General features: G+C 38.5%; 1 protein-coding gene across 4 annotated transcripts in view; it reads left to right on the forward strand.

The window, feature by feature from the left end:
- PREPL (prolyl endopeptidase like) overlaps positions 1-17,097 on the forward strand; it is a 38,687-nt gene that overhangs the window by 16,881 nt on the left and 4,709 nt on the right. For all 4 annotated transcript variants that reach the window (XM_043918116.1, XM_043918117.1, XM_043918119.1 and 1 more), the window contains 9 exons: positions 724-859; positions 3,020-3,236; positions 3,839-4,024; positions 8,185-8,382; positions 10,503-10,678; positions 11,982-12,198; positions 14,972-15,121; positions 15,518-15,641; positions 16,771-16,844. In XM_043918116.1, coding sequence (XP_043774051.1) covers positions 724-859; positions 3,020-3,236; positions 3,839-4,024; positions 8,185-8,382; positions 10,503-10,678; positions 11,982-12,198; positions 14,972-15,121; positions 15,518-15,641; positions 16,771-16,844 — 1,478 coding nt within the window. The remainder of the gene's footprint in view (positions 1-723; positions 860-3,019; positions 3,237-3,838; positions 4,025-8,184; positions 8,383-10,502; positions 10,679-11,981; positions 12,199-14,971; positions 15,122-15,517; positions 15,642-16,770; positions 16,845-17,097) is intronic.

The raw sequence follows: 17,097 nt of genomic DNA on the forward strand, positions 1-17,097 counted from the left end.
AGGATCTAGGAAACACCAGCATGTGACTGATTCATGTTGTTGTACAGCAGAAACCAACACAAAATTATAAAGCAATTTTCCACCAATTAAAAAATAAGTTATTTTTTTTAAAAGCTTAGTTTGAGATAAACTGTCACTTGAAAACATACAAAAACATTTAGGCATGAGAGGAAGTGATCCAGTATTCCTGCAAACTTAAATATGGGCTTCCCAGGTGTCTCAGATGGTAAAGAAACCACCTGCCATGCGAGAGACCTGGGTTTGATCCCTGGGTTGGGAAGATCCCCTGGAGGAGGACAGGAAAACCCACTCTAGTATTCTTGCCTGGAGAATCCCATGGACAGAGGAGCCTGGTGGGCTGTAATCCATGGGGTTACAAAGAGTCGGACACGACCAAGCGTCTAAGTACAAGAGCATGAAATTTAAACAATCATCTGCTGAAAGCAGATGTGACTTTACCAAAGTCTTCCCTAAATATTGAATGTTCAACTCTTATTTAGAAAGTTGAGTACCTTGAAACTGATAACTACAAAAACTTAGAATTGATGTAGTAGTATCTTTGGAAATAAAAGGGTTAGATATAATCAAATCTGTGTTAGATTTAGATTGCCAGAGATAAACTTACACATCTCTTCTGTTTGACACTCAGAATGCACTGTGCCTTTTTTTTTTTTTAACTGTAAATAGGTGGCTATATATAATTCTTTAATTATTTTCTTTTAGAATGGGTAAAGGATGAAGAAGACGAAGATGTTTTATTCTACACCTTCCAGAGGAACCTTCGCTGTCATGATGTATATCGAGCCACTTTTGGTGATAACAAACGTAATGAACGTTTTTACACAGAAAAAGACCCAAGGTACTAGAACAATTCAATTAAGTCTTTATCTTCAGCGTATTTTTCTGGTTATCTAAAGTGCTGCTCTTGGTTGACTTAAAACATTGATTTTGGCTGGAATCAGATGTAATAAGGCTAAGGTGAGCATAGCATTCTTTTATAAGTGATTTAAATTCAAAATTGGAAACTAGTTATATTCAAACTTCAGAGTGAACACAGATATATCATTAGACTGTAGGTGCTGAATTACTAACATGCTCTCTACTGACATGAGAAGAGTTCTTAGTTTAACACTTAAATAGCATTGTCATGCAGCACTTATGAATCTCTTAGGTCATAACTAGATTAACCATATCAGTTACACAGAATTCGCTATTTATTTTATGTAGATTATCTAAAATTTTTAAATTGCTTTGCTTTGAGCCATGATATACTTTGGTCTTTAAATTTTACTTTCCCCAGTAATCTGGTAATTCCTCCTTAAAGCTAATTCTTTTTGCTTCAGGACGTACGCCTCATATTACCACTTAACCAGGCTGGAGAGGACATGATAATAAATTTATCTGGCAAAATTCCTTAACTCTTACCCAGATGTACTTTTCCAAATGATTTATAAGAAACTATTTCTTAACATCAGGGTCCTGTCACCTTATACATCATTTAACAGTATGATTTGGACAATGTCTGAACAGATTTTGCAAGAGAAAAAAAAGTGAGCTTTAAAAAACAATCTGTGATTGTAAAATTGATACCCCAAACAAGAAAATTAACCCTTCACTTAATAAAATCTCAGACCTGACAAGGACCTTAAAGAAAATATTGTACAACCCCAAGTTCATATAAAGAACTTGAGGTCTGGAGAAATTATTCCAGCCCATAGAACTAACATTCTTGATCCAGTAACACTATCATTATGCACTTTTTTCTGATGAGGATTCTATTAATGAGAATTTACTACAACTATTCCTACAATCCCACTATTTTATGTGTCATTTGTCAAGATTGTCTTTTGGAAATGACAGTTTAAGCTAGTAATTTATTACATTATACCAATGACTTATGATTATAGACTATTTTCTGTCTTGCAACTAAAACTTACCATCTATCTTTATATTTCTTAGTATTTTCAGTATGAATTACTTTCATAATAAGGAAATGTAGACGCAATATTTAAAGGCATCCAGTGTGTCGATATGAATTAGTATAATGCTCTTGGGGTGGTCTTTGATTTATCGAGTCATAAAAATACTCTTAATCATTAAAATAGTATTTCTATTACTAGGAATTTATCCTAAGGAAATAATTATAAAAGTTATGGAGAAGGAAACTATCTTCATGATATGTTCCCTTTTACATTTATTACAATGAAATAGCTAAGTTTTTAAGAATTATGATAATTCAACTTAATAATATATTAGGAAGCCATTAAAAATAATGATTATAAACTGTATAACTAATGTGGGGAAAGATGATAATATGTGTAGTAGGAAATGCAGAATCCAAAATTGCATCTGTATTTTAATTACATCTATTTAAAGACATGTATAAAATACAAATAAGCCCTGGAAGGAAAAATAGAAAAACTAAAATTTAAAAAATGTGTTAGTTTCATGAGATTGTGAGGGTTTTTCTTCCTGTTGTTTGTTTTGTTGTAAAAACTGGGAGAGTAGGACAAAAGGATATCCAACATGCATTCAGAGGAAAAACAAAGAAAACTGTCTCTTTTCTTCCCTACAATTACATATCTTCTCCAGGAAGTTTATTTCCTCTCCTCAGCAAAAACTCCTGTAATCTATTAGTGTGATTGAGTGTTAAATGATATCTGTAGTTTACCTTGAAATGCATTTTTTTAAAAAGGTGGATTGAAAGATGTATAAATATGTGATAAAGGAAATACAGCAAAATGTTAGCAGGTATAGAATCTTAGTGGTGGGTTTTGAAAAATATTCATAATAAAATGTTAGAGAAAAATTATTTTGAATGCCTTTGAGGAGAAATTGAGAAAAAATAATAGCCAGTTTTTACAAGCAGTATTTCACTAAGGAGTTTTCTTTTCTGTGTGCATTAGAAATTAATATATATACTCAATACCAGTGAGAAATGTCATTAGCAATGATAGCTTACATTTGAAATTTATTGGATTTTCCTCTCTCTCTTTCCCTCTCTCTTTTTTCTGTGTAGTTTTTTTGTCTTCCTTTATCTTACAAAAGACAGTCGTTTTCTCACCATGAATATCATGAGCAAGACCACTTCTGAGGTGTGGTTGATAGATGGCCTGAGCCCTTGGGACCCACCAGTACTTATCCAGAAGCGAATCCATGGGGTCCTTTACTATGTAGAACATAGAGATGATGAGTTATACATTCTCACTAATGTTGGCGAGCCTACAGAATTCAAGGTAAATCCTGTATTTTCCTGGTCCCCATTTAGGCTGTTAGGAAGTGTTACAGTAACATCAACATTTCTTGCTCTGAGAGTTTATTGTTTCGTAAGCTTTGGGTCATTTAAAACTGATGCTACCTTCCTATGTATAACCAAACCCATTTCTCTTCCCTCAGAGCTAATATACCTCTTCATATTTTACTATACCTAAAAAGGTTAGCAAAGGAAAACATTCCCTATCCTAAATAATGTTAGTCATCAAAGCCAAACTTAGTGGCTTAACAAACTTTTTAAACTTTTATAAACTCAGATTTTGTGAGTCAGCAGCTTGGACTGATCTCAGGCCGTTCCTCTGATGGTCTCGGCCAGGCTCAGTGATGGCCCCACAGTCATCTGGCTCTCGGTGCTTGACCGTCAGCTAAGCACTGCATCATACCCACCCAGCAGGCTAGCCAGGGCTCATTCCTAAGGTGATGTTCACACTTCAGCCCTGATGCAGAGTTAAGTTCCTTCAGCTCTTCATTAACAGTGCAGACTAATAAGGTCTGATTTTCAGTGGTTTCATCTCCGGATGCTGTAGTCATCATTTCTGATCTCGTCTAATTTTGTTCCACACAGCTAATGAGAACAGCAGCCGATACCCCTGCTATTATGAATTGGGATTTGTTTTTCACGATGAAGAGAAATACCAAAGTTGTAGATTTGGACATGTTTAAGGATCATTGTGTTCTCTTCCTGAAGCATAGCAATTTACTTTATGTTAACGTGATTGGTCTGGCTGACGATTCAGTTCGGTCTCTAAAGGTATGTTTAATTTTTGAAAGATAATACTGTTAATCAGAGTACATGCAGTATTAACAGAACATCAAATTTTGAATAATAGCAGTGTACTTTTTCTTAGAAATTAATTTAAATAGAATTTAGTAAAGTGGGTCTTCATCAGGTTTAGGAGGTTTATTTTAGAATTACTTTTAGAAGTCTTTACTTTTAGTGCACTGAAAAATACTGCTGTGTAAGATGAACTTCAGAAGTAGAGTTAAGTGCCATTGTGTTTCTCTTTCTACATATCTCTGTATCATGTATCTCTACAACCTCAGATATAGTCATAACTCAGGCCAGCTTGGCAGCTGGAGCCTAACCACTATCTCCTCCTCCCATCCCAGACAGTAGGCATGCCTCCCGTGTTTCTGCTACACTGTTTCTGCCACGCTTGTTTGTGTCTGTATCATCTCTTTGCCAGTTTTATAAAACTGTGAATGGTAACATCATTGCCCAGTTTTACAGCAGCATAACATGTGAGTTAAGGTAACAGGCACTGAAGGGAAGAAGAGAGGTCTCTGTTTTGCTTGATGTGGAAGGAGTTGTATGACCAGCAGACAGGCCATTTGTACCTCCCTATCTATAGTATTATGGCAATTTTTGCTAAAATGCAATTCCAGTAAATTCACTGGATGTTTATTAAATTTCTATGTGCAGAGTTCTGTATTGGGCTCTCTGGAATGGAAAGATAGGAAGTCAAAATACCTGGCCTTAGGAGAAAACCATTTATCATGAGATTAGACTTGTACACAAAGATTAAGTATAGGATGGGTTTAAATAAGTGGGATTAAAAACATAAAATGTGCCATGAGGCCCGGAGGGCCCAAAAAAAACTTTAGGGGTTAGTAGAATTTGAGATAACCAAAGAAGATAGATAGGGTTTTTTGTTGGGTAGGGAAAGGAATAGTATTCTAGGATGAGAAAGTCCATCAACTGAAGCTCTAAGCTGGAGAACTTAGGAAAATATTCAGGAAACTGCTAATAAATCACTTTTATTGAAGCAGAACAAATTACTAGGGGATGAAGCTATGATTTGGCATTCTTTGACTGTCAACATGATGAATTTATGCATAAATTATGAAGAGGGGAAAATTTGAAGTTTGAAGCCAGGGGAATAATTTGATGAGTCATACTATACTTCACAATGTTATCTGGCAGCCACGTTAGAGTACACTGAAGCACCAAGAGATGAGGGGTATGGAGGTTAGTTTTGAGACTGTTATAGTGGCATAGAAATCTAGACTAGAGATCTCTTCAAGAAAATTAGAGATACCAAGGAAACATTTTCATGCAAAAATGGGCACAATAAAGGACAGAAACAGTATGGCCCTAACAGAAGCAGAAGATACTAAGATGAGGTGGCAAGAATATATAGAAGAACTGTACAAGAAAGATCTTCATGACCCAGATAACCACGATGCTGTGATCACTCACCTAGAGCCAGACATCCTGGAGTGTGAAGTAAAGTGGGCCTTGGGAGGTATCACTACGAACAAAGCTAGTGGAGGTGATGGAATTCCTGCTGAGCTATTTCAAGTCCTAAAAGGTGATGCTGGTGAAGTGCTGCACTCAATATGCCAGCAATTTTGGAAAACTCAGCAGTGGCCACAGGACTGGAAAAGGTCACTCCCAAAGAAGGGCAATGCCAAAGAATGTTCAAACTACCACACAAATGCATTCATTTCACATGCTAGTGAAGTAAAGATCAAAATCTCCAAGCTAGATTTCAACAGTACGTGAACTGAGAACTTCCAGATGTTCAAGTTGGATTCAGAAAAGGAAGAGGAACCAGAGATCAAATTACTAACATCCGATGGATCATAGAAAAGGCAAGGAAATTCCAGAAAAACATCTGCTTCATTGACTATGCTAAAGCCTTTGACTGTGTGGATCACAACAGACTGGAAAATTCTTAAAGAGATGGGAATACCAGACCACCTTATCTGCCTCCTGAGAAACCTATATGCAGGTCAAGAAGCAACTGTTAGAACCAGACATGGAACAACAGACTAGTCCTGAATTAGGAAAGGAATACATCAAAGCTGTATATTGTCACCGTGCTTATTTAACTTATTTGAGAGTACATCATGTGAAATGCCAGGCTAATGAAACACAAGCTGGAATCAAGGTTGCCGGGAGAAATATCAATAACCTCAGATATGCAGATGACACCACCTTTGTGACAGAAAGCGAAGAAGAACTAAAGAGCCTCTCAATGAAGGTGAAAGAGGAGAGTAAAAAAGCTGGCTTAAAACTCAACATTCAAAAAAAGAAGATCATGGATTCCGGTCCCATCACTTCATGGCAAATAGATGGGGAAACAATGGAAACAGTGAGAGACTATTTTCTTGGGCTCCAAAATCACTGTGGATGGTGGCTGCAGCCATGAAATTAAAAGACGCTTGCTCCTAATCATGTATGGATGTGAGAGTTGGACCATAAAGAAGGCTGAGTGCAGAAAAATTGATGCTTTTGAACTGTGGTGTTGGAGAAGATTCTTGAGAGTACGTTGGACTGCAAGGAGATCCTACCAGTCCATCCTAAAGGAAATCAATCCTGAATAGTCATTGGAGGGACTGATGCTGAAGCTGAAGCTTCAATACTTTGGCCACCTGATATGAAGAACCGACTCACTGGAAAATAATTTGATGCTGGGAAAGATTGAAGGCAGGAGGAGAAGGGAACCACAGAGGATGAGATGATTGGATGGCATCACTGACTCAATAGATATGAGTTTGAGCAAGCTCTGGGAGATGGTGAAGGACAGGGAAGCCTGGCGTGCGGCAGTCCACGAGGTCACAAAGAATTGGACACGACTGAGCTACTAAACAACATCTAGTGGCATAAATAAGAAAGAATGAGAACCTAAATAAAACAGCCAGAATTTTCCATCTACTTCATGAAGTCAAATTATCAAATGTAATATCTGGTGTCTTAAAAGGCTATATAAATGTTCTAAAACAAAAATGATTTTTAACTTTCATGATTACATTTTTCTTTCTAGTTATGGTTGTATACATTATAGATAAATAATATTTAAATAAACAAATTATCCTTGAAAATAATCCACAGTCTGAAGCAAATAAATTAGGAACTCTTCTAGAAAGACAATGCAAATATATGTCTCTAGTGCTTTACAGCAGTGGATTCTTTGGATTAATTACAAGAAATTTTCTCTGTGAACCTAAGCTCTTTAACCATAGTTTCTCCAGGTTAAATGGTACACTCTTTATGCACACATCCCCCACGTATCCTCTCTGAATAGTGCCCACCAGTGACGTTGCTGTGCCAAGACCTCTGATTTTCTAAGGAATTTGCTCTTTCTACAATTACTCAGGAAAAGAAAGGCAATTTTCTTTGAAATATTCTGACTCTCAGTACCATTTCTAACATACCGTCAGCCTGCTTACTAGAGTTCTTTTAAAAGGTGTAAGAGGGATGTTAGTGGAAGGCTTGAGGCTGGACCCTGCTGCTCTGAGAGAATAAATTTTGATTTCTTTTCCTTTTTTCTTAAAGTTAACAATCTTAATCATAATAGCAGTGAGTCTCTCAGAGTAGGTGTGCGGGAAAGGTTTTGTTCTGCACAATGGTTAGCCTGGGAGCTAAAGTTAAAAACAAATTGTAAATGCTTTAGTGCTGCTGAGCTAGTTTGTAGTCCTGGAATAATGACTGTCATCCCTGGGGCTGTCCAGGCAGTAGAGTAAGGGCTGCTGGGTAAATTATTAAAACCACAAGTGAGAGATCTCATGTTCTGTGAGAAGAGAGATCTCGAGAATATCTTTGGGTTCTGGAATTCCTACTTGATTGGCTGTTATTCTTAATCTTTTTGTTGTTTCATTGTTCAAGTTTATATATCCCCAGATAAACTTTTATTATTAAAGGACATTTCAAGTCAATCTAGAATCATGATAAACCATTTTCCTGTACTTTTTTCTTATTTTTATTGGTCACTAGTGTAGAGTTTCATTTTTCACTTGAAATATTTTTTTTGTTGTACTGAAGTAATCCTTGAATGAGGCATTAGATGAAAGTGGATAAAAATAAACTTGATATCTACATCATCTTGTTTGGAGCATACCCAGAAATTTAATTAATAATACTTAGTGTCTCAATAAAAAGTACAGCTAACTGTTCTATTTCTTTAGCTCCCGCCTTGGGCCTGTGGATTCATAATAGATACAAATTCAGACCCAAAGAACTGCCCCTTTCAGCTTTGCTCTCCAATACGTCCCCCGAAATACTATACATATAAGTTTGCAGAAGGCAAACTGTTTGAGGAAACTGGGCATGAAGACCCAATAACAAAGACTAGTCGTGTTTTACGTATGGAAGCCAAAAGCAAGGTAAGTCTTTGTGATCCCCACTGTCAGCCCCGCCATTTACTGAAAAGATTCTGTTTGTTAATTATTAATGCCTCTGATGGGATTACATTAGCACAGATTAGTAAAGTGGATCTCACATTCCACTGCAAGACTCAAATCATTTTAGGAGGTAAATGGACTTTTCTCTGAACTTGAATACTCATGCATTTATTTTAACATGGATTAGAAAATTTATAACCAGCATGAGTGCTAAGTCGCTTCAGTCGTGTTGAACTCTTTGTAACCCTATCAACTGTTGCCCACCAGGCTCCTCTGTCCGTGGCATTCTCCAGGCAAGAATACTGGAGTGGGTTGCCATGCCCTCCTCCAGGAGATCTTCCCTCCTCCAGGGATTGAATCCACGTCTCTTACATCTCCTGCATTGACAGTTGGGTTCTTTACCACTAGTGACACCTCGAAAGCCTTTTAACCAGCTTAGCAAGGCCTTGATTTTGTGTATTGTGTATATTTAAATATTAAAAGTTGATTTAAAGAAAAAAATAGTTTGTGTGTCATTATGGCAAAAATTTTGAAGGTAGTAAACAATTAGAGTGAACTAGGCTAAGATATGGAGAAGGCAATGGCACCCCACTCCAGTACTCTTGCCTGGAAAACCCCATGGACGGAGGAGCCTGGTAGGCTGCAGTCCATGGGGTCGCAAAGAGTTGGACAGGACTCAAGCGACTTAGCAGCAGCAGCAGCAGGCTAAGATAGTCCCTTGCCCTTGTGGATATTAAATCTAGTGGGGAAGATGCAAGATTTTGAAGAAGTAATTACTAACGTCCTGATTGATGCAGAGGAAGATATACTGAGGACAGTGGAAACATATGGTAAAAGGACCCTACCTCATCTGCAGAAATGGGGAAGACTTCTCTGAGGAAGTATTGCCTCTAGAATGATAAAGAGTTAAGCTATTGGGGGTTTCCCTGGTGGCTCAGTGGTAAAGAATGCACCAGTCAATGCATGAGACACAGGTTCGATCCCTGATCCAGGAATATCCCACATGACACAGAGCACCTCAGCCCATGTGCCACAGCTGTTGAGCCTGTGTTCCACAACAAGAGAAGCCACCATAATGAGCAGCCTGCATATTGCAACGAGAGAGTAGCCCCCGCTCGCCACAACTAGAGAAAAGCCCACACAGCAAGGAAGACCCAGCACAGCCGAAAATAAGTCAATAAAATTATTTTTAAAAAAGGATTAAGCTAGAGGGACTTGCCTGGTGGTCCAGTGGTTGAGATTCCACCTTCCAGAGCACAGGACTCGGGTTTGATCTGTGGTCAGGAACTGAGGTCCTACCTGCAGTGGGGCAACCAAGCCCGCATGCCACAGGGAAAACCAGCTCGATCAAAAAAAAAAACCAGTTAAGCTAGGAAGGGGGGAGGATTACTTTATAGAAATTCACCTATATCATTCTATAACAATGAACCTTACTGAGAAGTAAAAATTCATTTACACTGTTGTAACAGGTTGAGTATAATAATGAGGGGAAGAGTTCTTCCTTACTTGATAACACGCTAGTGCCCCAAAGTGAAGTTTTCAAAATGGAGTGAAAAAAAATTAGAGTGGTAATAAATAGGTCTATGAAGAGGATGTGAGTGGGTGTTAGGTTAGTAAGAGATTTCAGGTTTTAATGACTGAGATTTCTGACAACTGAGTGCCAAAAATTGAGTTGTTTAAACTTCTTTAGTTAACGTATTTGTATATATTCAAAGATAGGAAATGCTCATTTGTAACCCCAGGTATAGGAAGAATACTATGCTAATATATGTAACCTTGATAGTTACTTTGGTTTGTCCTGAAACAAAAAAAACAGTTAAACTGAGTAGTGAAGACCTTGTTATAAAGTTACTTAACTGTCATGAAAAGCTACATTTAATAAACCATTTTCAAGCAAGAGTCTTACTATCTTTTCTAGTTACTCTAATATTGTGTCAGCAGAGTAGCTGAAAATTAAGGACCCTGATGGACTTTTAGAGACCATAACTCTTTTGTCTTAATTAAATGAAGTTGCTGCTCAACATCAATAAGCAACACATAAAATTGGGGATAAAACTGTTTCAAAAGACTTCTTTACCTGCATAATACATCTTCACTTCCAGGATGGAAAATTAGTGCCAATGACTGTTTTCCATAAAACGGATTCTGAGGACTTACAGAAGAAACCTCTCCTGGTACAAGTATACGGAGCTTATGGAATGGATTTGAAAATGAATTTCAGGCCTGAAAGGCGGGTGTTGGTGGACGATGGCTGGATATTAGCATATTGTCACGTTCGGTGAGTCATGTTTTGTGTGGCATATGAGGGCTGGAGCATCATCACATGTCTGGAATAACGAGATGCTGGGGAGCGAACGTTGATTTGCTCATTTGTACTCCTAAACCTGTGCTAGTAGAACCTGGTTCACTAGCAGAACACTGGGTCTGGGATTGATTAATCCCAGAAGCAAAAGGGTATCTTTTTAGGATTTTACACCAGATTTTTTGAATTTTTAGAATAGATAAACCAATGTCTGTACTTAACTACATTAGTGTTTCCATTTCATTCTCCTGAGTTTGGATTTTTCTAAAATAGCTTCTTAAGCTGGACTCCCTTTTTTCTACTCTAATTTCCATATTATTTTGCTGATTCCAAGACACAAATAGTATTTTGTTTCTGTTTAAATCCTTTACCACTTTCCCATCTCCACGATGAAATCCAAATCCTCCATATTAACATCCTAATGATGTGGCTTATCTTCATAGTGGCGTCTGTCAGCATTCCCCAGATACGCCCTCCTCTGCAGCCATGTACATCCTACACATGCAGCCTTTGCTACACCATTTGAAATGACAGCCTCTGTGACCTCCCACATGCTGTGTCTTGATGCCGTCCCTTTCTTTTTGTTGTTGTTCAGTTTCTCCATCGTGTCCGCTCTTTGTGACCCCATGGACTGCGGCACGCCAGGCTTCCCTGTCCTTCACTGTCTCCCAGAGTTTGCTCAAACTCATGTCCATTGAGTTGATGATATCATCCCTTTCTTTGCCCTTCTGGGAACTCACATTCTTCCTTCAAGACTCAGCTTAGGTGTCATCTCCTTAAAGCACTCATGTTCCTGACTCACATATATAGACAGGTGGATAGTCTCTGCTCTGGTTCTGCTTCTGTTATAGCAGTAACTGTGTTCCTTGGTAGCTGTTTTTCCCCGAAAAATTATGACCTTCAAGACAGAGGATTTCTACTTATTTATATTTTTAAGGCCTGCATTTAGCACAATGCCTGGTAAATAGCAAGCAGGCACTCAAAGCATATTTGTTGAATATTTTGATTGTCTACATCAGGGGTTGGCAAACTTTTTCTCTGAAGAACTAAATAGTAAACATTTTAAGTTTTGCAGGCCACATATGGTCTCCACTGCATATTCCTGGTTGATATTTGTTTTTTCCCCCAATCTTTAAAAATATAAAAATCCTTCTTAGCTCAAGGGCTATATAAAAACAGGTCTCTGGGCAAATTTAGCCCACAGGCTATAGTTTGCTGACCCTGACCTATATCATTAATATTTTTTCCCCACTAAAACTTCTTTGCCCTTTAATTTCAGGGGAGGTGGTGAGTTAGGCCTCCAGTGGCACGCTGATGGCCGGCTAACTAAAAAACTCAATGGCCTTGCTGACTTAGAGGCTTGCATTAAGACGCTTCATGACCAAGGCTTTTCTCAGCCAAGTCTAACAGCCCTGACTGCTTTCAGTGCTGGAGGGGTGCTTGTGGGAGCATTGTGTAATTCTAGTCCAGAACTGCTGAGAGCTGTGACTTTGGAGGTGAGTACTCTATCTCTACTGTTTACCGAACAGGGAGGCGTGAAGTAATAGATGCTCTAAGAAAAATTTCCTGTTCCAGTTTTACCATTGCATAGAAGTATAGCAGAGCTTTTAAATTTTAAACAGAGAATTGTAGCTATGGGAGAACTTGCTGACAGTATTCTTTATTGATTTTTGAGGATTGCCACTAGGCTATTCTCATTGATCATTTTATATCTGTAAGAGCATTTAGAATTGGTGGAAAAGCAGCAAAGCATATATGACACACCAGATCTAGGAAGATCTAGGAAGTCAGGCCGAACACACTGACTCTGGAATGTATGAAATCCTTTGGCTCTGTTGGCATCAACATTTCAGTCCTGGATTTAGGGACTCTCTATTTTCAGATACTCCATTCTTATTAGTGGTCTTTAGGAGTAGTTTTTCTGTACTTCAGTTGAAATACCTTGACCTGTTCTGGAAAGGCTCTATATAGTCTTTTGCTGGTGTCCAAAATTATGAAATTACAGCAGCTCATTCACCTCCACCACTCTCCTGCTTCCTGGTTAGTGTAGGGGCAGAGGACATTTTCCTCTTCCCTTCTAGTTTCTTCTGGCTGGTCTAAGAATTAAATTGACGTAAGGCGGATTAACAGAAGAAAATGAAACGAAAGTTTAGTGACAGGTGTACATGGGAGATGCCCAGGAAAACTGAGTGACCACCACAGTGACAGAGCTCTCAGCTTAACGCTGTCTTCAGCTAAAGGTGAAAAAGGATGTTGGAGGTACTGAGTTGTTTCTTCAGGAGACAAGGCAATTCACGTGGAGATGAAAAGTGAAAGTCTGGTAAACAAATGTTTGTTAGCAGAGACCAGGGAACACAGAGTGGACTCTGGTCTCTAAGCGTTTCCCCAGCACATGTCATCCATATTTATTATCTGGTGATATTCCTGTAATAGGCCCTCTGTCTAAATTCTTCAGGCAGTTATAGAAGAGTACAAAGTTTCTTTCTGAGACTTTTTGGACCTTGATTATTTTCAGCTTAAAATAATCTGGGGGTGGCAAATTTTGTTCTTCTGCAGTAGATAACTCTAGAAGATAATTAGGATAGAGTAAATGATTTTCAGGGTTTTTTTTTTCTTTTAATTTTGAGGGTGTGGGGTAAACTATAGGCTTGTATGAAGTAAATAAGTGTTAAATAATCTTACCGTGTAAATCTGTTTTTAATAGAAATATTAGGTATAGAAGGGAAAAAACTCCAAGCAAAAAGATAATAATGGCAGAATTATAAAGAAAATGTGACTAACTTTTGACTTTGAGAAATTACTTTGACTTTAGAAGTCAGAAAGGAAATCATCAGAAATGTGTGTATAAGGATATTTACCCCACATTGCTTGTAACAGTGAAGATCTGGAGTTAACCTAAATATCCAACAGTTCATTCAGAATTTGGGGCATATTATATCTGATTGGTAAAACTAAATTATGTGGCTACTTCCACTCTGAGGCAAAGCTGGGACGGGACCTATCTGGCATTTAGCATTTCTACTGTAAGAGGCAGCCAGTGTCATAAGGTTAGGGATACTCTAAATGCAAAAAAGAAGCTAAGTCAAAGATATTAGGCAGACAAAAAGAATTGCATTTGCCCAATGTACTTGTTTAATGTTAATAGAAAACAAAGCTGAAAAACAGGTTATCAGAAGATTATAATGGCTTCATAAACAAAGCAGCTGCCATTTCTTTTAACACTTGCTATAAGCCAATGAGTGATTTTATTTTTCAACTTGGATATTTTTCAGATTTTCTTCAGTTATCATTTATTACCTTTTTATAATGTAAAGTGTCCAACTGAGTTTATTCATGTGTTCTGGGAGTTTTATTTTTAATTGTGGTAATATAGCATAAAATTTATCATCATAACCATTTCTAAGTGTGTACAGTTCAGTAGTGTTAAGTACATTCACATTGCTGTACAGTCAGTTTCTATAACTAATCTTGCAAACCTGAAACTCTGTACCCATTAAGTAGCAACTCTCCAACTACCCCTCCTCCCCCTAGGCTCTGGTAATCACCATTCTAGTTTTCTTTGAATTTGACTACGCTAAGGTACCTCCTATATAAATGGAATCATACAATATATGTCTCTTTACAAGTGGTTTATTTTTACTTAGATAATTTCCTCAAGGCCCATTGTGTTGCAGCAAGTGTCTTTCTTTTTAAGGGTGAATTTCATTGTATCACTGCATTTATATTTTGCTTATCCATCCATCTATCAGTGGACCCTCGGGTTACTTCCAGTACTGCTGTGAACAGGGGTGTCCTCCTCAAGACCCTGGTTTAGTTTCCTTTGGATACACACCTAGGAATAGAATTGCTGCATCATGTGGCAATTCTGAGTTTAATTTTTTGAGAAACCAGTATACTGTCTGCACCATTTTACATCCCCACTAACAATGCACAAGTGTTCCCATTTCTCCACGTCCTTGCCAACACTTTTCTTAATAGAGCCTCGTGGATGTAAGATGGCAGCCCTTATTACATGAGAAAAAGAAAACTAAAAGCAAATTGGAAGATAAACCTTTTGTCATTCAAAGAGTCTGAATACCTTAAAAGCCAGTTACAAATCTCAGGTCCTGGTTACGGACTGGGTAATTAATCTGGCTCCTGGGAATGTACATTGCTGCTTGAGCTCTGTTCTCTCATGTCAGCATGTATATTCATAAAGTATAGTGTTATCTGAAACTCATTTCACCAATTTATTAATTGAAGTTTACATCTCTCTGACTTTTTTTTCAGGCACCTTTCTTGGATGTTCTCAACACTATGATGGACACTACACTTCCTCTGACATTAGAAGAATTAGAAGAATGGGGGAATCCTTCATCTGAGGAAAAACACAAGAACTACATAAAACGTTACTGTCCCTATCAAAATATTAAACCTCAGGTAGTGAAAGGCAGTTGTGATACTATCCTGAAGTGACAGAGAAAATCATTAGAAGGATGTTTACCCGAGGTGAAGCAGGAATTTAGTAAGGTCTTAATGTTGTGTCTCCTTATAGTACTCAGACACCTCTCAGCCCCTTCTCTGCTCATACTCCTTGCTTGTTTCAACTTAATAGCTCAGGAGACTAGATTCGGTAAGATCGGGGTCTCACTAGTCAAGAAAAGGTTATTCCAGGTAACAAATAGTCTAGTATCGGGATGCTGTAAATCTCAAAAATATCAAATGAGGAGAAAAAAAAAGTCTATCACTTAGGGGAAAAAAATAGAGATAATTGGTTTTCATAATCCATAAGGAATGAGATCATAACGAATTCTTTGTACATCTCTTTCCTTTCAGCATTATCCTTCAATTCACATCACAGCTTATGAAAATGACGAACGTGTACCTCTGAAAGGAATCGTAAACTATACGGAGAAACTCAAGGAAGCCATCGCAGAGCATGCTAAGGACACCGGGGGAGGTAGGAACCCACCCGGGAGCTGGGGACCATCACCGTCAATACTGCTCAGAGTAGTACATCTCACGCTGCAGACCAAATGAGTCACCCAGAATCATAGGCAAATCACTGCTTTCCCTGTGTTGACTACCCAGTAGAAGCAAACGTAATGACTATAGTTGCCTTGCCTCTTTTTCAAAGGACAGCATTAAAAAGGTAAGCAAGGCACAAAGAAAAAAGTTAACTTAAATTTATCAAACATAACTTGGAGGTATAGTATCATACTATATCATACCATTCATTCATTTAACAAAATTAATTGAGCTATTATTCTTGAGATTCTTTTAAGTTTTTGCTCTGGAGCTTCCATGCCCAAAATAGCAGCCCTAATTTTCTCTAGTTCTTTCAATTGTATTAAAGAACTCTTACTTTTTTTCCTTGTCAAGACATGGGAGCGTCTGGGCTCAGGGTGGAAAGAGCTCACATATAAGTTTTCACACAGTTGCCTTCTATTCAGTTCCACATCTCACTCGCACCCATTGCTACAGCTGGTGTTTCTAAGTCACAGGGCTCTCAGATTCCATAGGACCCATTAGCTTCTTGCTAGGTCACAACCTTCTCCATGTGGCCCTATGATCTTTCCATCCACCTTCCTTTGTCTGGGCCTCCTCCTACATTTCCTGTTTCAGAAATTTGTTTTCTACTGCTCTCCACCCCATCCCACCCCCCACCTCTTCTTGTTAGTGGTGGTGGTGATGGTTTATGCCTTTCTTCTTCACTGTTACAGAGAAGGAAGTGGCAACCCACTCCAATATTCTTGCCTAGAGAATCCCGTGGACAGAGGAGCCTAGGGGGCTGTTGTCCACAGGGTCACACAGAGTCAGACACAACTGAAGTGACTTAGCATGCATGCCTGCATTGGAGGAGGAAATGGCAACCCACTCCAGTGTTCTTGCCTAGAGAATCCCAGGGACAGAGGAGCCTGGTGGGCTGCCGTCTATGGGGTCGCAGAGTCGGACACGACTGAAGCGACTTAGCAGCAGCAGAAGTTTCACTATTATTTTAGTAGAGTGCTTGAAAAGGAGAGGGGTGAAAGGGGTGGGTCTCAATTAGCCAAAACCCTTCTAATTGTTTCATATGTTAACTCTTTCAGGCCATCAAGTCCCCAGTATTATTTTAGATATTCAGCCTGGAGGCAACCATGTGATTGAGGATTCTCACAAAAAGGTATGTTGTCAAGCCCCCTAAGGTGGTAGATCCCCAAGTAGTGATGTACTGTGGTTACACAGGGTTGTGTAAGCCCCTCCACCAGCTGTTGGGTCTGTGGCTTAGACTTGGAAGAGGACAAATGCTGAGTCAGTAAAGAGGAAAGGTTCCTGATGAGTGAGCTCTGTCAGAGAAAGTAATGGAATCTGTCATTGGGAGCTTCCACCTCTGTGCCAAATAAAAAAACTCTCTTGCCATAAATTGCTGATTTCAT

This window comes from Cervus elaphus, chromosome 11, assembly GCF_910594005.1.
Source record: "Cervus elaphus chromosome 11, mCerEla1.1, whole genome shotgun sequence".
Taxonomy (NCBI): domain Eukaryota; kingdom Metazoa; phylum Chordata; class Mammalia; order Artiodactyla; family Cervidae; genus Cervus; species Cervus elaphus.